Consider the following 23,011-nt stretch of genomic DNA (forward strand, 5'->3'; position numbering starts at 1 on the left):
CTCCTCTCGTGGAATGTTGAACGGAGTTCCTCTCCCATATGTAGGAAAAGGAGGGAAATGGAGACTATGATTAGAATTCCTTTTCTGTGGAGGAGGGTATATGTCCTGTCTGCTCTCACAGAGCACTGAGATCTTCAACCTGATGGATATGCATGGCAAGTTTACCTGACCTCAGCTCTGTCCCTTATTGTCACTGCTGACAGTGCCATTCAGTGCAGTGGTGGTGGAAAGCACCGTGAATTTTGAGGAGATTTAACTTCCTCCTTCCCTCAACAACATCTTCTCCTTCATCAGCTCCTTTCAAACTCAGTTGCAGTGAAATGTAGTGGGGGGAGTTTGTAAGCTCAAATGTGTGTTCCAGAGGCGCAGCTTCGCTTTCATTCTTTTGCCATGCTTGTGATTACAGAAGGGATATTAACTCCATAAAAGCTTCCCAGGATCTGATTTATAATTGACTCTACCTAAAAATTACACGATCTAATAGCAGAGCAATTTAGGTAAAATATCATATAGCTTAAAGCAGTGTAATTTCTCTTTCAAGGATGTTATTTCAGTAAAGCACAATACTCATGTTCCTGTATTTAAGCTACACACTGTAATGTTTGAAAATCCTACATCACAGTGTTCAGTAGACTTGTGTGTCTCTTAAACTGCATGTTTTGATATTGAAGTGAGAAGAAATGCAAACAGACAAATGATTATAGACATATAAGAAGCATAACACAGAAGGTTAAAAAATTTCTTAAATTCAGAAATAATGGAAAAAAATCCTTCTAAACCTGTTTCCTTAACAGAAATAAAGTAAAACAAGTGTAGGCCCTCAAACCTGTGCTGCATTCCTTTCTCCAAAGCAAGATAATTACTCAGAAATCGTCGCTTGTGGTTATTCATCTAATCTGTCACAGAAAGTGAAGTAGCTTTTACAACCTCCCTAGGTAACTTGTCTCAGTACTTTGTTACTTTTCCATCGTTAGAAAGCTTTTTATGTAACAAAAGAGGACTGAAGCCATCTGCAGCTGTATGAAGTCATTCCAGTTTAACAATAGCCTCCAAAAATCCTGTAACCCCCCTTCATCTGGAGGAAAGCAGGAGGAAAGGTAAAACAATAGTGTTGATGTTTTGCATCAACACAACAACTGTGTTGATGTCGCTCCTAAATTTCCTGCCATATTCCCAAAGAGAAACTAAGCTTTTGGTACCTTGACAGCTTCCCAGTCTGCTTCTGCTGCTTTATGAAACAGTAATAATTTTTGGGGCAGGCGTGCTATCTTTTCCCTCCTCTCAGAATCTCGAGTTAAAGAAAAAAAAAAAGAAAAAAAGAAGTGAATATACAGATCATGCTGGCAGAAGAAATCTTCAAAACTTGAATTTTTCTTCTCAGTAAGTATGGAGTTATAAATTGCTTGGGTAAAATACAATTAGAAATCTAGAGTGCTAAACATTCATTGTTAATTTGAGTTGCCAAAAACACAGTAAAAATAATGCAGGGGTAAAAATGTATATGGGTATATGTATACCCATATATATGGGCATAGATTTTCTGCATGTTCTGAAATATTTTTGCCTATAGTAGGAGTCATCCAGTTCGTGGAATCTGACACATCTTGAGACTGGGTAGGTCTGCATTTTAGAAAGGAGAGGATGGTTCAAATCCTTTCCCATTTTGAAGTCTCTTCACAGTGTCCTGGCTTTGCTGTTGAAAATCAAAGCTGAAAGCACAAATAATAATGTCAGGCTGCCCTGCAAAAGGGATGAGATTGCTCTGTAGTGGAGGTGACTAAGATTTTGCAAGAGGAAGGAGTTTGGAATCAGTCAGTGAAGTCAAAATGTCAAGTCAGTCAAAATGTCTGCTCCGGATTCCCTTTCCATGTCCTTTCCAGTGCAAACTATGGCTTCAGGTCAAAGACTGCATTTTCTTATTCTTTGTCGCTCTGGAAGATTAAGTCTTTTGCCCACTTAACCTTCTAGGAAGAGGAGAAATTGACTTAACTACTTCTGTTTTAATTACCTAGATTTCAGATCCCCTTGGACTTTGGCAAAGGGTTTTCTGCCGAAATACTTCTTCATACCCCTGTATTGCAGGAGGGTGTGGTTTAATCCTGCACAAGGTCAAAGGAGTTTCTACAAGCATGCATTTGGTTTTTATAGGCATGCATATTTATTGTTCCTTTCTTAGGTCTGTGATGGAAGTGAACCCTCAACTGTGAGAACAAGTGAAAACAAAAATGAAACACATGATGGAACAAAAGGTAATGCCAAATGACTTTCTTCTTTATTTTTTTTTCCTTTTTGTTTTTGTAGGCATTCAACTACACAAGCTACTACATGAGTCCATATTTCAAGTAACTTTCAGCAAAATAAAATTAAATTCTAATGAGGAACCTGTTCTGAACTGCATTGTTGGGGTGTAAAATTTTAAGCGTGGCTGTAGATAGTGTCCTTTGAGCCATCTGAGAAACCCGGTTTATTTCCAGGGATCATCTTATAATTGAGTTATCTGAGAGAGGTCTCCTCTCACAGTTTATGCTTAAATCTTTCCTGATCCTTAATTTCTCTCTTCTGGTCTATCTCTGTTATACTGTACGTAAACTCATCTGTGCATACAAGACAATAAACCTAAATGGACTATAAACATGAAAAAACAGCGAGAACTGGCTGTATATCTGCAGTTCAAATTAAAAGAAGATTTTGGGATGGAAGGAAAATGGTTGTTTACCTTCTTAAGGAAAATGGAAAGGAAATAACCATTCCCTGTGTGTGGGACTGGATTGTGTTCAGTGGCGTGTAGATCACACAAGAAGGGTGCAGTACCCATGAAAGACCCCTTCATCTCACTGCCAGGATAAAGCATCACAGAAGGCCTTAGCTGATTCTGTAGTTTCTGTTTTGAGAGTGTGAATTTTGATGAAAGACTTTGATAGAGCTTTCTGCTGCTCTTCAGATCCAGTAATGAAAAGGTGGCTGTCCTGCATCATCTTAGGTTTCTTCAAAGTAGAGGTTGCACTATGTCTATTATACCACCATACCTACCACTGTAGAGATCAGGACATTTACTGGCAGCCATTTAAACTTTAAGATTGTTATTCTGCTTTGTTTATATGTTGGGGTTTTCTATTCTTCTGGGGGGCTGGATAGCACATAGGTTTTAGACTGAACCCTATAGCCACTTAGAGCAGGCAGATCAAGTTCCCTACTGCAAGTTAGTTATCTGTAATTAAGCCACCAAATAAAATTCTGCTCCAGATCTAGAATACTGATTAGTAGTATTTTGGAAAAATTTTTACTTTAGGATTAGACTCGGGAAAACAGCAATGGACCATACAGGATATGCATGGAAGTTGAAGTGGGAGAGATTAATATAAACCAGTCCTGAATAGCACCAATACTGTGTGTTTTCAGAAGTGTGTATTTCCTTCCTTCCTTCTCAGCAAACCTCACTTCAGTCAGAACAGTAAAAAATTGGGAGGACTGCCAGACAGCTGGTTCAGCACAAGGGAAGGAAGACGCTTGGTGCTTGTGTCAATAAACTTCACTGCAGGATTCAGAGCTGGAAAATTACCAAGCAATTATTACAGAGTTTTTATCACATCTGGTTCTTTTTTTCCCAGTGGCCCTGATGAACCCTTCAGAAATGGGAAGTTCTGAAAGGCAAATCCCATATGCTAGCTCTTCTCAGCACAGATTGTGATGCGGATGGCAAATGCAGCCTGCTTACATCCTGATACACTTCTGCATTTGTCAACATGCTGAAATGGGCTCTGCTCCCAGGATTGGAGCAGGAAGGAAAAATCAGTTCAATTTGCAGTCAAACCATGGAAGTTTGGTGGTGTTAAAAGCACTGCACCTGTTTCAGTGCTGTGCTGTGATCTTTCCTCCAGAATGATGAGCAAATTAGTGTTATACAAACAGTGAATGAATTTAAGGCAAAAGCTAAGCAGTGCCTGATATTTCAGAGGTACTAAATATTTATGAAATCCAAATCCAAAGATGTTATTTTAAAATGGAAAACCTCTTTGACAGAGAAGTAGTCCTAGTTTTACCTGAAAAAATGTGAACATCATCTCAGACATTATTAAAAAAGCTTGAATTGAGATGTCTTAAAACTGCTCTGGCAAACAATCTTTCTGACCATACTCCAAAGTTGATGACTCTGTTCCTAATTTGATATTTGAGTGCTGCATTCCCAAGTGCTTCTGCCAAACTGAAGATGTTAGTTGTTTGCCCTTAGAGCGAGCATATTTGAGTTGTGTGAACCTGTGTTCACTTCTCCTTTCTTACCAAACTGACACATCTTGTTTCTTGACCAAATAGTGCATGCAAACTCATAGAATAATACAAAACCATTACATTTTTATTCTTTTCTGCCTAATCCTGCTCGAACAGAACAGTTTAATGAGCTCCTTAGATTTTTTGTTTGTAGCTGCATATCTGAGTTTTTTTGGAAGGATGCTCACTTACTGGCTTTAAGTGCCTTTGTTTTGTATAGGTACGGAGTATGTCTACAGGAAACAAAAAGAAAATTCAGAATCGTGTGTTAAGCTCTTAAAAGACATTATCAATTTAACAATCCATGACACTCACTAAAGGCCTGCAAAGCTAGCAGTATGTTCAACAGATACGAAAGAAAAATGACTGTGTTGGTTGAGACCTCTCAAGAAATAAAAAAGAAAGAATAAAACAGATAAAAAGTCAAATATTCATTATCTTAAATAGGGTAGCAGCAAAAATCAGTTTACTGTGAGACTGCAGTTGTCTTTCTGAACACAGGATTAGCTCCAAGGGAAGAATGATAGATAAAAACCTTTGTATAAGGGCAATTTCAAAGCATAACAGTCTAGAAAATGGATGAAAGAATTGTGTGTACCATGTGTCATATGAGGGTAAAGAGCAGTGATGTTTGCTTCTTGATAGGGAAAAAGACTGAAATGTGGTTGTGTTTTTTAATTAAAGGGTTTATTTTTGCTTTTCATTTTACATGATAAGCAAGGAACCTATAGCCAAAGTGATAGTGTCAGTGAAATGTTTAAAAAGTTTTTTATTTTCTATTTATAATCATCTATGAACTGGCATTTTAGAGAAATGCTTTGTCGGTCAAAAAAAATTGCTCTACCTTTCCAATTATAAATTAAGATCTATCAGCATAGCTCCGTTGGGGTATACTCTAGATTCTCTAGCAAAACTAGGAAATAGCAAAGTTGACACTTGTGATGTTTCCTTGTTTTTTTTCTCAAGAATTCCCATCATTTTATGTGAACTTAAAATAGCTCTGTGAACCAAGGAAAGGGTATGAAACTCATGTAAAATATGGTTTCCACATCCTCATAGACAGTATTTGCATTTTATGTATCACATTTACATTTCTCACGTGAAATATTGCGTGTAGTTGGCAGATTGGCAGAACATCAAAGCTACTTCCTCTTACAGATGCTGCCTAGTTAAGGAATGCACAACAATAGGAGCAAGGCTATACAACCAAGAGGAAACTCCCCACAACAGCAGCATTTCCAGACCTCTAAAATGTGCACAGCATTACCAAGACATCTGCTTTACACAGCACCTTGGTATGACCAGAGTACTGAAATAGGAGCTACTGCGTTTTTGTTTGTTAACACCAGATCCCTCCTAGGCTGGTAGGAAGTATGTAGGTCACGTATAGGCTGCATTAGCATGACAAAAGTCTTGGGGGGATGGGGAACTGTTTTCATTCAGTTCAGATGCATTAAACATTTTACATGATATATAGAGATACACACAGGGAGGCCAAAGATTGGAGTCAGAGATGAATTTGACCTCGGATGTGTTTGCTTACTGAGGACTCATGTATCTCTGTACCAAAAGGAACAGCTCTAGTTTCAGGATCAGCTTAATCTTTAGCCTATGCCCTAGGTAATTTGGGATCTATGGAAAGTGAGCAGAAGCCACTCAGGAAAAAGCAAGTAACGAGTAACACACACAACAGGCAAAATTTGGAAATGTTTCTTAGGCTAAATTTTCTTTGATGCTTTGTATTAAACAGTGTTATTTACAATATAATTTTCTTATTGCTTCTTTCATGATATATTTTAACTTCAAACTGAAAAGCAATGGTTGATTTACTGTGAAAGTGGGCAACTTCTTTTTCTAAAAGCAGAACTGCCTCTCCCTTTTGTTCCTTCTTTATTTTTTTTTTTAAGAAAAATGTTCTAAGTTTATCTAGTATTTTCTTTAAGGAACAAAGAAAAAGAAGTAAGGCCATTGTTGTGTACTTAGTCCTTCCCTGTATCATGGAAACATGCCCAAACAGTTTTGAAGAATCTAGACTTCTCGGTCTGAGGTGAGGACAGGAATGACGGAACAAATATATGATCTGTGTAATCCCTGTTATTCCCAGATGTTAATGCTTTGGGTCATAGAGGACACATTCTCTTTTGCTTTTGAAATTTTAAGAGCAGAAATATTTGCTGATTTGGTTGCGGGATGTTACAGTCTTTGAGGCTGGAAAGTGTTTGATGGCAAGAAACGTCTGAAGTCAAAGCTCTTTGGCTCTGCAAGACTCTGGGAGTCTGATGTTTGTTTGAAGTGGATTGCTCTATCTTTTCCTAATGGATAAATAGGAGAAAACCCCATGCCTTGGCAAAATTATTGAAGAAAACCTACAGAAGCTGAACCCTTGTCAGAAGCTAAATTTTCAACTGACATAAAAATTGCGGAAAACAGCAAATTTGCAAACAGAAAGTCCATCCCTTACACAGCATTTACTTCTACTTAAAATTTACTGTTATGTACTGAATGGTGCTCACTGGTGCTGCTGTTGATTTTTAGGATTTTTTTATGGTGTTTTCAGGTCCAAAGTTCAATCTTGGAACAGATGAGCAGAAGAGCATGCTTGAAGTCATGCCATCTTCGGACACTGACATCAATTTGGAGATATCATTTGCAGAACAGGCAGCTAATCTCAAAGACAGCTCAGTAGGCAATATGTGCAAGGGTGGAGGGGGTGACACACTTCTCCCGGTAGGTGTTTCCTATTTTTTCCTCTTTGTTTTTACTAGAGGTACTGTTTGCCTGAAATTTATCTGATAGTGAATGAAATAGATTTAGAAGAATTTTGCCATATTCAGCTTTGTGGAGATAGAGCTTCTCAAGATAACTAATTTTTTGGAAATAGTATTCTCAATAACATGGAAATAACTACTTTGGTGCCTATTTATATCCTTGTATAACAAAATTCACTCTGTATCTAAGCAATGATGAACTGGTAATATTAAGCTGGAGTAAGTGGCTTAGTGGTAGTTGTACATAAACTGTGTCCTTACTTCATTTGTTTACAGCCCTTTTTCCTGTTATCTGAGGGGAGATCCTTTATCTCTGTAATAAAAAGCTCTGTTGTCAATTAAAAATGGTTGATGGATGACTGTGGAAACCTTGTGCAGTTATCCAGTGCAGGTAGGCAAGAGATGAAAATGAAGAACAGAATGGTCTAGGAAATTGAATGGCAGGAAATTAAGGATTAGTTTGAACTGTTAATAAAAAATGGCTCTTTCTGAATGAATCCATACAAATACAAAAGAAAATCCTCTAAGGGATTTTGTTGTTGATCCTTAGAAATCTCTTTGAGGATCTCTCCCTGCCTAACAGTTCATGAACATGCAGTTCATGAACATGCAGTTATGACCTGTAAACTACTGACTGGTGTGAAAATCCTCTGGTTTGTTTTGTTGTTTGTTTTTTTTTTTCCCTAACATTGCATGCAAACACCTCTGAGTAAACACAGTTTGTGAAGTAATGTTTCACTGTTCTTCAAACACTTAATTTAGATAAGGACATGTGCAGTTCTTCAAGTAGTAATTACCCAATGTATACTAGTTTAAACATTATAAACCAGACACTAATGGATACTTACAAATGGATTCTAAAGTGTTTGAGTCATGTTTCTGTAATGCAGCCTAGAACAAGGAGATGAAAGCTCTACTCTAACTTCTGTGTGTATGTATATATGCATAATACATACATTAGCTCTACTTCTAGCTAGGCTTGTGAAGGATTGGTCAAAGACATGGCTATGGGATTTCTTAGTGATAAAAAGAGCGGCAAAATTATAGGAAAATGAAGGGAGTTACCTATTAAATTCTACAGTTTGTAGGTATTGGTTGCACTTTGTCATTGGCAGCTATTTTTAAACAGACATGTTTGTGCAAGTCAATGAAAGCTAAGGGTGGGAAACAGCTACATATCTGCCATTTGTAAATTGTGTTTATATTTTGATATCTGCCCTTGTAGTCATGTGCCATAACCACCAATCATCTGTGCTATTGCTGGATTTGTACAGGATGAGAAAATAATTCTGGAGTATAATATATCTTTCCAAATGGCAGAAAGTCTTGTCAGCCTTCTTGCTCTGAGTCGTTTGTACTGCTAATGTCAGGAACAGGCAAGAGTCTTACTTAGAAGCCTGCTGGTGAGAGATGGAGTTAGAAAGCTCAGTGAGCTGGGAAGTCCCTCTCACTCACCTTTTCAACTAAATTCCTTATACTGATCTCTGACTGCAGCAGAAATGAGCTGTAATTAAGTATCCCCCTTCCCTAAGAAGAGAACCCTTTTATTATTATTTATATGGTAGCCAAATATTTTATTTTGTGTGCATAAGTGCAGGGGGATTTCTCTTCCAATTTTACATGCATAGGATTGTTCATGGGTAGACATTTCCACCACTATAAAATGGAAGAAGATGCAGAATTTGGAGGAGTGGGTAGGTGGCACGACAAAGCCAGACTTTCCTTGGGGGTGCCAGGTAAAAGGACAAGAGGTAATGGACACGAGTGACTAGCGGAGAAATTTTGTTTTGCAAAGTAAAGAAAGTCCCCATGAGAGCATTTAACAGTGAAACAGGTGCCCACAGGGGTTTTTTGGGAGTTTTCAAAATTCATTTGAACAACACAACAAACAACCCAATCAGACTTTGAATTTAGCCTTGCTTTGAGCAGGCAGTTGAATTAGATGACCTCCAGAAGTCACCAGGAACCTGAATCTTCCTATCATTTTAAGATCATCTGCTTTTCAACCTGTTTGAGGGATTCTCCTGTGATTTAGTCAGTAACAGGAGGCTTCGTGATGAAAGGTTGTGCCCTGAAGGAAGCACAGCCTTTGAGCTAAGTAATTTGTCATGACTTGGATTATTCACCCTGCTGCAAATCTCTGCTTTTAGAATTTCAGACTGCCGAAGGACAAAACAGGTACCACAAAGATTGGTGACCTGGCCCCTCAGGATATGAAGAAAGTCTATTCTTTAGCACTGATTGAATTAACTGCTCTCTATGACATACTTGGGACAGAATTCAAGCAACAAAAAGCTGTAAAAATCAAAACCAAAGGTGAGTTGGTGTTTTGTGTTCTGAACAAAATGCATCTGTTTTAATCCCGCAGAACAAATGCAGTTTGTTCAGAGAATCACAGAATTTTTATTTAGTATACAAATGTAATATAGGTCCTGAGCAGCATTTAATTTTACATCTTAACTCAAGGCACACTCTAAACAAGTTTACTGACATAGTCTCTCCAGCTACTGCACCCTTGTTTATTGTCTAAAGTTAAAACTCAAGTCAATCACTAAGCAGATAGGCTAAGGAGTGAAAAGGGTAAGTATCATAGTAGCATGCTCTGCAGCAAGAATTGCCTCACAGAAGTTTGTATGTGCTGATTTATTCCTGAAGAGCTCTTTGGGAGTGTGCTCTTCATGTGTATTCTTTTCCAACTTTCCTAAAGGTAGATATTGGACTACTTTCACGGTTGAACTTAGTGGTCTTAAATGTCTTTTCCAATCCAAATAATTCTGTCATTCTGTGAGTCTGCCTGACTTTTGCTTTCATTGCCCTTAGTGGGAGATGGTGGGAGCCTTTGTCACCTACTTTCTTGTTCTGTCTGGCAAACTTTCCTGTGTCATGTAGGCCTTTCCCAACCAGTATTAGGCTATAATGCAGCTTTTATGCAGAATGGCATCATATTAAGTGGAAGATTTAATCTGTAGCAGAGGATGCAACATTGCATCAGCAACAGCTGCAACACATCTCATTTTGCTCTGCAAGCGATTGGAGCATATGCATAATCACAGTGCTTTTCTTGGGAACACAGAAAACATGGAAACTAATTTCAAGATGCTAGAGGTTTTCAGTGCTTTGTTTTGTTTTCGTATTTTTGGCTTCTGCTAAATGCTTTACAGGAGCTCAAAATGTGTTACCAGTTAATCACAAGCCTCCTTTGGCCATAACTCTGTTGTCAAAGTTCTGTGAATGTGATAGTGCAATAGCTCACTTTACATGATTGAAAGCAACAGAGAGCATTGAGATATACAAGGTACAATGGATTCTTCAGAATACACTCTTCACTTTACAATAGTAGAAAATAGCTTTTTAAGTGCAAAAGGCATACACAGAAAACATCTACAAGAACTTTATCCCTTAAATGCATTTTCTTCTTGAAGAAGACAGCTTGTGGTGTCATTAATAATCAGACACAAAACGCTTTCTTCTCATGTGTTTTGGGTCTTGATTTTAACAGCTTCTTCATACAGAATTTATTGTATTCATGTAATGTTGAATTGATTAAAAACTTTTTTAAAAGTTAAAAAAGGTGGGCTAGACTCATGGAAATGTGTAGGAAATAGACAATGATCTGTCACTTTTTCTCCCAAGCAAATCTGCTTTTGCAATATACTGTCTTCAGTGCCTTATTGCTCTACCTGACCGTCACCTCATCACCCTTGAAGTGTTCTTGGACCAATTGATTCATACAGTGGTGGGTCTATTGGCTGTTCCCCTCAGTGCTGAGTATGTAAAAGATGATGAGAATATAGTTCTTTTGGGGAATGCTGTGCTGTTCCCAGCCCTGCCTTTCTATTGACCTTCTGTAGTTTGTTTTTTACGTTTATTATTGACAAGATCTTCAAGATAATAAAGCTATGGGGTATGGATATTGACTGTATGTATGAGTCTGTTGTATTTTATAGATAGACTTTTTATACTCACAGAGATACAAGAACTTTTTGATTTGGCATTGAAACTGATCTTTCTTTGATGTATATCACATTTCTTCAAGGGCTGACAATTTTTTTTAGTAATTGCAGCTGTTCTATGTTCAATATTGGCATGGCATCATACCAAGCAGCAGTTTTTAACTACACGTAGTGTTATATGCGGTTTCAGAAAAATTGCACATACAGCAATTATCAGTACTTCTGACAGAGAAGTTCTATGTCAGCAGACTTTGGGTTAGTTATTACTAGTATAGCTCCTTTTAATAGTCATTTACTTCTGGGTCATAAATACATGGGAGTCCCATTTACTTGAAGAATAAGGATGGTTTTGCATCAGGGCTAGATTAACTGGCACTAGATTTCTTCTTTTTTTTTTTATTTTAATTTGCATTGCCTTAGCACTATTGTAAAGGCTATTTTCTAACCAAGAATTAACTGTACTTTTGCTTTTTTAAAAAAAAACACAAAAATAATGAAACAAACTTTTGGTGAATTGGTTATCTTGCTCTTCTGCCAGTGTTGTATAATTCAAGAACATGGAAGTTGAAAAGCTCCTATTTCAAAACTATCATAGAGCGAAGTGCTCAGAGTAACTCTGAGTGATAATTATATTTGTCTCATTTTAGTAGCCAAGTTCTGGATGTTTTACTCTTTCCATTTGCATCTTAACTATAATAACTTGCATTGAGTAATGAAGATCTGCATTGCAGGGTCATCATCACACCCATTCTACAAACCAGAACAACGCAGATGGTTCATTTATGCAGTTTGTTTCACTGTGCTGCAGAATGTGTGGATGGCAATTTGAAGTCAAAACAGAAGACTCCTGAGAAAGAGATGAATGAATCCTTTTAGCCAGAATTCTTTGTGTAATAACTTGATTGACAAAGACATTAAAACACTTTGAACAAAAGGTCAATAGCTCTGCATGTACTGAATAGACTTATTGCTTCAGAAATATGGGTTTGTGCCATTATCACTTGTACTGGAACAGATGTGGATAATATCTCCATTTCTTTTGCTTTATTCTTCAGACTCTGGCTTGTTTGGTGTCCCACTGTCAATTTTACTGGAACAGGATCAGAAGAAGGTTCCAGGAACCAAGATCCCACTGATTTTTCAAAAGGTAAATAGGCATGAACAAGTCAACTTATTTAGTCAAGTTTACTAATAAGCCTGTGAAAACTAAAAATCAGTGTAGGAACCTGCTTCAGCCAAATTCCATTTCATAAAGGTGGTGTAACTTCCATCATCAGTAAGGCTGCCTCCTTCTTTTTTTTTTTTTTTGTTTCCCAGAGGAAATACTTGAAATTCTGTAGAAATTCTCAGTCCCCGAGGCTGAACCTATATTTCTAGGAAGTGGTTTTCTCCTTTCAGAAATTATTTGGACCACAAGACGGATGTTATGGGAGTGGGAATCATGCTGGATAAGTGCCTCTGGTGGTGACAGCAGTCCTTTTCCAGAAGACTTGTTGCCTTAGTACATGGGGGTATGCTTTGGCCCGTATCACCTCGTAGTAATGGGGAAGATAAAGGGAAAGATAATGGAGACCCTGGATTTACTGCCCATGCACAGCAAGTCTCATTTCGTGAGAAGAAAAGAGACCACAGTGTGTGGACCTGTCCTAACACTGACAGAAACTCATCAGTGTTTCAGTATGTTTGTGGATGTACTTGTTATTTTTTGAGAAACAGAAAATTCAAAGTAGTTTTGCATCATTCTCTGAAAACTACTGCTGTGTCATTCATGCCAGAAATTACTTCCTTGGGATCATAAAAATACATTTCTGGAAAAGAGGCTATCTAGAAAATAAGAAATCAAATTGAAAAAAGTGATTGATCACGGTGCTATCCTCGCACTGTCATAAGCATAGTTCTGCAGGAAGAAAATTCTACATAAACATTAATCACTTATAGATGTGATTTGTTTTGCAAGCTGCAGGTATCATTTGGAATACAGTTTTACTTTAAATGAGAATATGAAAATAAAAAAGTTTCCCATTTCTTCTGCCTGTTCTATACAGCACATACTTTCAAGAATGGGGGATTTATATAAAGTGCAAGAAAGAACATTTTTGTGCATTCTGCTTTTTAAATGTACCTTGTTTATCACTAAAATGAAACAAAGCAAGCTAATAGGAGTGCTGCTTAATTAAAAACAAAAACACACTGAATTTTTATTTAATTGAGGAATTTCAGTTAAAAATAATGACGTAATTTAACCTAGGGGGTTTCTGACTGGAAAATCTGAGGGTAATAGCAATCTGTGTATCTCTGTCAGAAGTTTCTGCTGACAGTAATTCAAGTCTCTGGCCTGCTAATGAAGCCATGCAAAGCAGCCCTGATAGAGGTGAAGAGGGGATTTCCCATAGGCAGGAGGCTGGTGGTTGCCAGCAGCCACCTCTTGGCCAAGGGGAGGCTTGTCACTGTGTGTGAAGGAGTTGTGGTCACCAGTAATGCCACCAGATCTTGCCTCCCCCAGACATTGTAATGGTGGCAAATCACAAAACGCCCAAAGCATCTTCATGGTCAACACATGAGAGTGGCAGCCACTGATCTGGTGCAAGCCAGATACAGTGAGAGTTGGATAGGGCCAGTTAGCACTTTTTTTTTAACCCTGGAAAATACACCAGTGTGACACTACTAGTGCTGTTTTCGAACTTTGTAGTTTTTTCTGTCTGATCTTTTTTATGGCATTTATCTGTTACATAAATACGGTGGTAGGTAAACCTCCTTTAATTTCTGTAACGGGAGAAAGCACAACTGTGTTGCATAATTTTTCATATTCAAGAGCTGGCACAGGAAGGCATGTAACAAAGGCACTGCCCTAGTTAAACATCGTGAGAACTATTTGTGCTAAAATGATGTCATCAGCTTTTGACATTTACAGATTTCTTTTGTACACTCTTAAATCCCTCCTTCAGTGAATGCTTCTAGGAATATCTTTTAGAGAAAAAGAATTTATGGTACCTGTTTGAAGTACTTTTACAGAATTTCTGCAAATTAGCCATGTGTAGGATTGCAAACTGTTGAGTTTGTTAGAACATCAGAATTTGCAAATTTGAGATTTCTTTAAAGCCTAGAAGTTCTTAGTTCTTATCTAGTAAAGTCCTGAAGAAGAGTATTTATGAGAAAATTAATACTGCATCTCTAATGTTACCTTAATTGTTTTGATTTGGAGACATTTTACAAGTGTAGTAATTGGGATTTGATTTTGAAGGTAGAGTAATTTTTGAAAAAAATTCTTCTGTCTTCAGAGAACACTTGAAGGAGGTAAAAAGCATACAGTTTTCTTTTAATAAAATAGACAAACTCTTCTTCAGTAGTACTCATAAAAAAGGTAAGAACCGTATTAAAGTTTTCTTTTATAACAACTGTAATCCATTTACAAACTGTTTGTTCCTCCACTTGTTACACATCTGTGTGCACAAATGCATGCATACACATATGCTTACGGAGATACAAGCATAAAGGTTCCAATATATCAGAACTGTCTTCCAGTAATTTTTAACTGGCATCTTTGTTCATGCAGTTTGGTTTGTGTTTGACAGCTGATTGCCCAGATAGAAGAGACAACTCTGGAAACAGAAGGACTTCTTAGAATACCAGGAGTTGCAACAAGAGTAAAGGTAAAACATTGCACAGATTCTTAACATCCCCCAAAATGTATTTTCTGATTTTATTTTGTCATACAAATATATTCTAATTTCACATTGTTATGAAAATCTTCAAAAACAGAAAGCAAAATCTCTTTACAAAGAAAACTGAGTTATATTAGCCAGAGAGCTGATGGTTTCATCCAGTGTAGTCTTAGGTAAAAGACTGGTGTCCAAAATTGAAGGAGAGTTCAAGCTGCATTTTTAATTCAATTGTGCCAAAATATCATTAATTCTTGGCATGAGCTTTTCAGCCCTTTGCTTTTTCCCTGAACCAGCTTAATCATATGAACAGTTCCTACACAGTCTTTCTACCCCAGGAGGAAGCTTTTCTCTGGCATTTTGAGCCTATTTTAGTAGCTAGACTTAACCTATGTTATAGGGCAAGGCAGGCAGCACGCACTGAAGAGCTCTCACATTTGTTTTTATGAACAGCAATATAACTACTCGGCTCACCAAGTGCAATCATAGAATCGTAGAATCAGCTGGATTGGAAGGGGCCTCTGAGATCATCAAGTCCAACCCTTGATCCGCTACCGCCGTGGTTTCTAGACCATGGCACTAAGTGTTAGGCACGTCTGTGCACAGGGACACTTGCAGAGTGAGTGCCAATTACATGCAGACTCTTCCCCAGTATTTGCCTTAACGCAGGAAACTAAGTACGCAGTATGATTCTTGCCAAGAGTCAATGTGTTAAAAAGATGGTCTGAACTGGCCTTAAATTCTAAACAGAAAGGGCCATTTAAGTGGATTCAGCTGTCCAAAGATGTCTGCCAGCCTCTGTTGTGTAGAACTTGGTCTAGCAGCCGGTTCATTAGAAACAACTAAAAGAAGGGAATGTTATGGAAATTGGTTTTCTTTATTTACCAGTAACTAAGATACTATTTTTTTTCAGTTTTCCTCTCTTCTTTATTTTCCACTTCTAATCAGTTCCACAAACTGGAATGATTTCCGAGTGATTTTCTTGATTTAATTGTTTATTTGTTTATTCTTTGATTTTATTAACTAAATATGATTTCCCAGTGAGGGGATCATTCACTATTTGGCTTTCATTAATTTTTTTAATTGCTTCTTTAAATCAAGCAATTGTTTTGTTAGTAAATATGTTAAGTTCTTTTACTTATGCAAATAAAAAATTATAAGATAAATAAAGACTGATTTTTTCTTTGCTTTCTTAAACTGGAAAAAGAAAGTATTTTCCTCATTATGTAGTTTTATACAAAGACACAGAAAAAATATTTTACTATCATGTTCTATAGATTTTAGAGTTATTATTAAAAGATGCATTGGTTATACCCATAGCTGAATACATTTACTTTAAAATCCAGGCATTGGATCACTGGGACACAATTGAAATTTCCACTCTTGCCTCTCATATGAAACAGTTCATTTTATCTGTATGTTTAATACTGCATTTGCTGCAGTGATTTGGTCTGAATGTGGATGGAGGAGCTGATGAGCCTCGGGGGAGAATTTTCATCTCTATTTCTAAAGCTTGCTTTTTTTGATGATCAGGAAATCATACCCACTTGACTTTAGACGTCTGAGTTACAATCATTGCACCTTTGAACCCCCAGCATAGTCAGTGAAGACAGATCTCTCTTAAGGACACTTGAGAACATCCAACTTTTAATATCAATCTAAGTGTCCACATTTTCTTTGGAAATAGATCTTTTTTCCATTTTGACAAAGTTAAATTTAATAAGAATGGTATCTTAAAAATGTATCTGGTATCATGTCTCCAGTGTGCCCTTCTTTTCCAGATTAATAATTATGGCCATATTTTTACATAGCACATACTTTGCAAAACAAGCCAACGTCTCTGTCCTCCTTTTCTGTCCAGAGTCTAGAAGAAGGGAGTGACTTGTGAGAGGGGCCTCAGGGCCACTGGCTACTTTCCACTCTGCCAGTCTAGGAAATAAATGAAGTGGATGTGAGGCCTGGACTAATGCCTAGCAATAGACGAAGGAGGACTTGGTCTTTGCAACGTGTTCCCATTTGTACATCTCAGAAAGCCCAGTTGTAGCACTGCCATGGGAGCAGGGCAGGTATATGGTAATGTCTGCTGCCAACAATATTTCACCCTTTCCCAACCGTTAGGATGTACCACTGAGACTTTCAGTACTGTTTATTCTGCTGCATAACCTCATGATTTGCAGTACAGCCCCCTTCCATAGAGGGCACATTTGACATGTGCAGTGCTAGGCAAAGCTGTATATGCCCAGCAACATGGAGTTCCCTATAGATGGCAAGACCCCCGGCTATTGAGTCACATCTTTTCCCTATGTTTTAAAAAGAGAACCAGCCTCACCTTACCGTGTATTTTGATAGGAAAGTGTGTGCCAACACACCTAATTGCCGTATTTTTTTCTATGAAAATGTCTGTGCATACATTACAGCAATACTTCTGGTAGTAGTTTCAGAATTGCTATATATATCAGACATGTCCTAATATTTGAGGGGAGAGGAAATCATGACTCCTACGTGCTTGAGTGTGTTATCTGTTTCTTATTGTATATTCCATACGGCCCTGAGGCAGGCCCTTGAGATTCTTCCTATATGATTTGACTGCTGCCTATTACTACATGTTTGCTTGCAGTACTTCTAATCCCCAATTTATCTTTTCGTAGCAAAAGATCAGTGGCAGCTGGAGTTAAGTGATATGTCAGATGTCCTTTTTCCCCCCTGTTTCAAAGTATGGAAAGCATTGCTGCATGTGTGATGCGTGACTACCAGCAGCCGAGTGTTACTGGTGCTCTCTGTATCTACTGCCTTTCAGACTCTTTGCCAAGAACTGGAAGCAAAATTTTATGAAGGGACTTTCAACTGGGAAAATGTAAAGCAGCATGATGCAGCAAGTCTCTTAAAACTCTTCATCCGTGAACTGCCTCAGCCACTTCTCACTGTAGAATATCTCAAAGCTTTCCAAGATGTACAGAGTGAGTAGTGTCCTTTCTGTCTCAGCTGAAAGAACTGATACCTGTGCAAATAAGTACCTCTATGCTGTAGCAGTATTTTGACTAATAATATGTAAAACTGAGAAACAAATTGAATAACAACAATGTGAGTTTTCCTGAGAAAAGACTGGCCATATTTTTACTAATGTACAAATAACATTTTTCATGTAATGGCTATTTTAGTAATTAACACAGAAAATGAAAACACATTGCCACTTTCTGATGTTTCTGATAGTCGTTAGGAGGTGTAGAAGGGTTGTAAGGAAATTGTGTATGACAGTATCAGTTTATAAATAGTGTTTGCTTCAAAAGAAAACCACAGCAAAGATAAGTAGTTCTGCAGAAAATGTAACAAATTATAATTTATACTGTTTACAGTCTTTTATCTGTTTACAATGGGAGAAGTTAAAGCAGAATAGTCAGAACTGCTGATCATCCATGGTCCCATGAGGTCAGCAAGTTCCAGTGTAAATGTCCTCCTTGCCAACTGGTCACAAAGACAGCAAACATATCAGCTGTAATTGAAAGAGACTGGCTTGGTGATAATGAATCAGGAGTCAGAACCCACATGCGTTAACTTCCTGGTCAACACAGGCATGCAAGTTCTGTTTCACTTCCCTCCAGTCAGAGCAATGGCTCATTCCTAAGAGACACTTTCACAGAATCACAGAATATTCTGAGTTGGAAGGGACCCACAAGGATCATGAAGTCCAACTCTTAGGCGAATGGCCCAAACCCATGACCTTGGCATTATTAGCACCATGCTCTAACCAACTGAGCTAATCTCAGGGTCAGGGAATTCCCATGGACAGGCAGACAGATGAAAATTTTTAAAAACTGTGGGCTATGTCAGTCTCCTGTTTGTGAGCTGCCTTTCAATGCCTTTAGGTTGGTGGGAGTAGGGGGCCGGTGCTTTGTCCTGTTACATGTATTGTTGATTCTGCAGTACTGAGTGGCAAGTTAAAACTGACCAGAATGCTTTCAGATGATGCTGGCAGCAAATGACTCCAGAAGACTGTTCCATTTACTGGGTAGTGATTGGAGCCAAGAGGGTTTCTGCTTCTCGCTCCTCAGCTGTCTGAAGGCTTATGTGGTTTTGTTTACCCAGAAATACTCAGGTGCCAGGATCCAAACCACTTTCTACGTTGAACCAAAGGATTTGATTCAAAACAGACACAGTACTTCATAGCCTCCCATTGTTTAAGTTGTCTGCCTGTCTTGTTGGTTACATGTAATAAGATTAGGTGGAAGAGAAAGAAGACATCATCTTTGTGACAGTAATCGGTGTTTTTCATGATACTGTGACTAAGTAGTGTTGTTAGAATGAAATATTTAAATGACATAATTTAAACAATTTAATTGATTAATTTAAGTAATGTAAGCAGCTAAAATTCAATTGTTATTAAGGTGAGCAGACAGAAACCCCCAATTTAAGTAATGAATTTTAATGTTTTGCAATTGTAGTTTTGCTTGCTTTCCTAGGAAAATGTTGATTCTCATTGCTTTTGGAACACTGTGACATACAGTGTTTTGAAAATGAATTTAAGCCTTACTTTTAATGTACGTCTTTCTAAAGCAGGTAGATACACTGTTCTCACTACTTTATATTTTAAATGACTATACCATTTGCCACTCATTTATTCAATTCCTTAATTTTTATCATGGTATAAAGTAGTCAGTAGTGGTTTGGTTTTTTAATTTCCTCAATGACCTTTATTATTTTTGTGGTGTCTCCCAAACTGATTTGGGTGAAATGTATTTCAAATAGCAATTCAGTTGGAATCCCAGCAGGAAGCATGAGAATAGCGCTGTTGAATTTTGAAATAGTGTGATAAAACTATGTCAAATGCAGGTACCTCTTTCTTCACTTGTTTTATGTATGGCCTGATTCATTAGGAGTCTGCTGAGAAGACTTGCCAGAGCATGTCCTCTAAAGCATGACAGGAGGAAGTTTATCACAAGTGGCAAATATGGGAGAGTTAGGGCTTCCTGCTGCTCAACACTGCCGTAATGTAGGAGCTCTTCTAGGAGGTGGAGGTGTGTAGGGATGCACTCATTGTGCATCTTAGGTGAATGACGCGCCACTGAGCAATTGGTAAAAGGCAGAACTAACGTTAGCTTTCTTTAATTATAGCTTGCATCATGTGGTACAGCATTTACTGCTGTAGATAAGTGTTAAGTTTCTCTGCTCTTGGCTTTATCCCCACTGCCATTGCAGCTGCTGCTGCTTATGTTGCCTTATTCCGTAACATGCAGTATTCATTCTGTGACTTGGGAGACCATGCAACTGTGAAGGCAATCAGAGAAACTGTGAAAGCAGTTTTGAATATACCTTTTCATATGTTGGGGCACAGGCTCAAAAAGGGAGGAACCGTTAGCTGACTATTTCTTCTTGTAACATTGCAAAATAAAGAATCACAAGGCATCTAGAACATATTGCCAGAAGACTGCTGAGTCATACAGCAACTGAATCCTAAAAGAACATTTGGAAATGAGTATCAGAAAACCAGGGTCTGCTAGTCCTTTCTCATACTATGACAATTAGCCATGTGTATGCATTCAGCATTTTGTAAGACGTTTCCACTTACGCTTTTTGAAAAGTACAAAGAACAATTTCAAAATACTGAGGTTCATGTGCTTCACTGGCAGATCTTCCAACGAGGAGACAGCAGCTGCAAGCTTTGAATCTTTTGGTTCTCCTTCTACCTGAAGCAAACAGAGACACTCTGAAGGTTAGAATTGTTAATACTATTTTCCTGCAGAAATATTTTGTCTTTTTGAATCCACTCTTATGAATGCTGGTTTTTTTAACATTCTTTTTTTTTCAGTTCAAAGTTAATGCTGAAACTAGTGATTCTTTTTTTTTAATATATATTTCACAGAACTTCAGAAAAAAAACCCCTTAGGACCCTAATTCCTCCCAAATGACTTTTAAGAATGTGACTTGAAATTTTTCCAGGAGATTGCAGTAATACTCTCCCAGCGAGCAACCTTTTCTCTTAGAAATTTTGTTCCTTTTTTTTCAGCAGCAGTCATTATTTCAAATGCAAAAAATAAGCAGAATACTATGGATGTGAGTTTGCTTTTATGAAGTGGGTTTAGCTCTTCATTTTTATTCCCCACTTTTCTCTGTGCTGTTTGTTTCTACTCTCAATAGACTAGAAATTTACTTCCTGTTGCTATTTATAGCACATTATCTGAAGTCTTCCAATTTGCGGTTGTCCTTTTGTAGCAAAGCTAATAATCTTTTTTCAGAATACGCTTACTATTAAAACTGCTACAATCAAAAACAAATGCAGGATTTGTGTAGGATGCAAAAGATCATCTATTACAGGCAAAAACCCCCTACTAGGTCTTACTGTTCAAACAAGACTTTCTTTTTGAGTTAGTAAAGAGGACAGTCAAGAGGGCTTCTGAGCTGAGTTACAAATGTCTGGAACTGAATTAATTTAAAATTGCCTGTCATTCACAATGCTTTACTCACAAATTGTTTACCTTACAGAACTAGCCACTCCATGTTTCCATAACCATGACAGCTGGCAATTTAAGAAAAGCCAACAGTAATGTCTTCACAAACATCTGTGGGATACTACTTATGCACCTCTGCAACAAGGGTTTTGAAAAAAAATCTTACTGTGCAGTGCTTCAAATGAATTGCTTTTGAAAATGTTATCTACGATAATAACAAGAATGTTTTACTTCATTACTTGAAGGAAACAAAACTTGCATTACAGTCCTGTGAATAAAGATATACACACTCATATTATTGATTGTTTTTAATGTGTGTTAGGAATTAAGAGCTTTTTCAAAAAATATGTAACATCATGTTTCACTTCTACGTTCATGTTCAATTCTGCACATTTCACTTTTCATGTGCAGAGCTGAGCTGTAAGTTCTGCTATTATTTCAGGTACTGCTTGAATTCCTCCAAAGGGTAATTGATCATCGAGACAAAAATAAAATGACGTTAAAGAATGTTGCAATGGTGATGGCCCCAAACCTTTTCACGTTTCATGGGTTTGGCTCAAAGACTATTGAACAAAGCGAGTTTGTTATGGCAGCTGGAACAGCAAATGTCATGCGTTTTATGATTCAGTACCAAAAACTTCTCTGGACAGTAAGTACATTTTTAGGCGGGGCGGGGAATGATGAATTTCACAAACAAGTTGTTTGAACAAAGAAGTAATATGGAATTACATCCATGATTTAGAGAAAGATCAGCCCCATCCAGCTGGGTTCTTGCTTATAGATAACTCTTATGGGAGCAAAACAAAATCATTACATCTGATGTTAAGCTCTGATGGTCAGTTTTAATACAGTATGTACTATATGTGAACTCAAAAATAAGTCCCTGGGGGATATTTATATTTGGTCTACCGGTATACAGTGTTGTGGGCAATTCTTTTGAGCTTGAAGATATTAGTAGGAAGTATTTTAATTCATTTGCATTTTGGGCCAAACTTAATATTATATAAAACACGTTTTGATAAAACATGAAGTTGTAGCATGGTCTCAAGCAAAGCTCTAACTTAGATAGACTGGAGAAGTTGAAGCTTTGTTGTCCATTAGCAATTTGAAACAATTTTGACCTTTGCTGCGTATGAGGAAAAATAATTATTATCGTTGTGCACACTAAGTGTCAACTAAATTTTGTTGGCTGAGGAAAGTAAAAACACTGTATGATTCCACCTCTCTTACCCTCCACACAAATAGAGTGGTTTTAAAATCATTTCACAGTTTTATAGTATTTGAATCCGTAATTATTACTGGAAATAAATACTAGTTTTTGAGTTCTACCTGATAATTTGTCCGTTTACAAAGTATTGATAACTTAGTTACTTAAGAAAATCACATAGCTGTTCCTACTTACTATCTATATTCACCTAGATTCCTAAGTTTATTGTTAATCAAGTGAGAAAACAAAACACTGAAAGACAGAAGAAGGAGAAAAAGGACAAAGCTATGAAGAAACTTCTGAAAAAGATGGCATATGACCGGGAAAAGCATGAGAAACAGGAGAAGACTCCTAATGATGTAAGGAAGCATGCATCTGAAATACTTTATTAATAAGACAATAATTCACAGTGAAAAAGTGCATATGACAGAGAGGATATCTACATTTATTTAACTGAGAATTTCAATAGATAGCAAGTTAATGTGGCTTGCATGGTTTGTGGGTTACCAGCATGACACATTTAGAGGACTGTACTGGTTTTTTGTTTGTTTTCTCAGATTTTTCAAAATATTTCTATTCTGAAAAATTGTATCTCACAGGTTGTTTCAATTTGAGCATCTGAAAGAAAAATACATTAGTTCTGTATCTGCAGAGGAAGTTAAATGTTGTGACAAGACTTAGTATTACTCTATACATGTTTAGGTTCCGTGCTGTC

The 23,011-nt window shown here is 37.4% G+C and overlaps 1 protein-coding gene across 3 annotated transcripts in view; it reads left to right on the forward strand.

The window, feature by feature from the left end:
• ARHGAP18 (Rho GTPase activating protein 18) overlaps positions 1–23,011 on the forward strand; it is a 94,331-nt gene that overhangs the window by 59,818 nt on the left and 11,502 nt on the right. For all 3 annotated transcript variants that reach the window (XM_064649523.1, XM_064649521.1, XM_064649522.1), the window contains exons 4-12: positions 2,177–2,249; positions 6,824–6,993; positions 9,185–9,350; positions 12,043–12,134; positions 14,560–14,637; positions 17,444–17,603; positions 20,271–20,353; positions 21,532–21,738; positions 22,509–22,655. In XM_064649523.1, the coding sequence (XP_064505593.1) occupies positions 2,177–2,249; positions 6,824–6,993; positions 9,185–9,350; positions 12,043–12,134; positions 14,560–14,637; positions 17,444–17,603; positions 20,271–20,353; positions 21,532–21,738; positions 22,509–22,655 (1,176 nt within the window). The remainder of the gene's footprint in view (positions 1–2,176; positions 2,250–6,823; positions 6,994–9,184; positions 9,351–12,042; positions 12,135–14,559; positions 14,638–17,443; positions 17,604–20,270; positions 20,354–21,531; positions 21,739–22,508; positions 22,656–23,011) is intronic.

The sequence above is a fragment of the Pseudopipra pipra genome, chromosome 3 (genome assembly GCF_036250125.1).
Source record: "Pseudopipra pipra isolate bDixPip1 chromosome 3, bDixPip1.hap1, whole genome shotgun sequence".
Classification (NCBI taxonomy): Eukaryota; Metazoa; Chordata; class Aves; order Passeriformes; family Pipridae; genus Pseudopipra; species Pseudopipra pipra.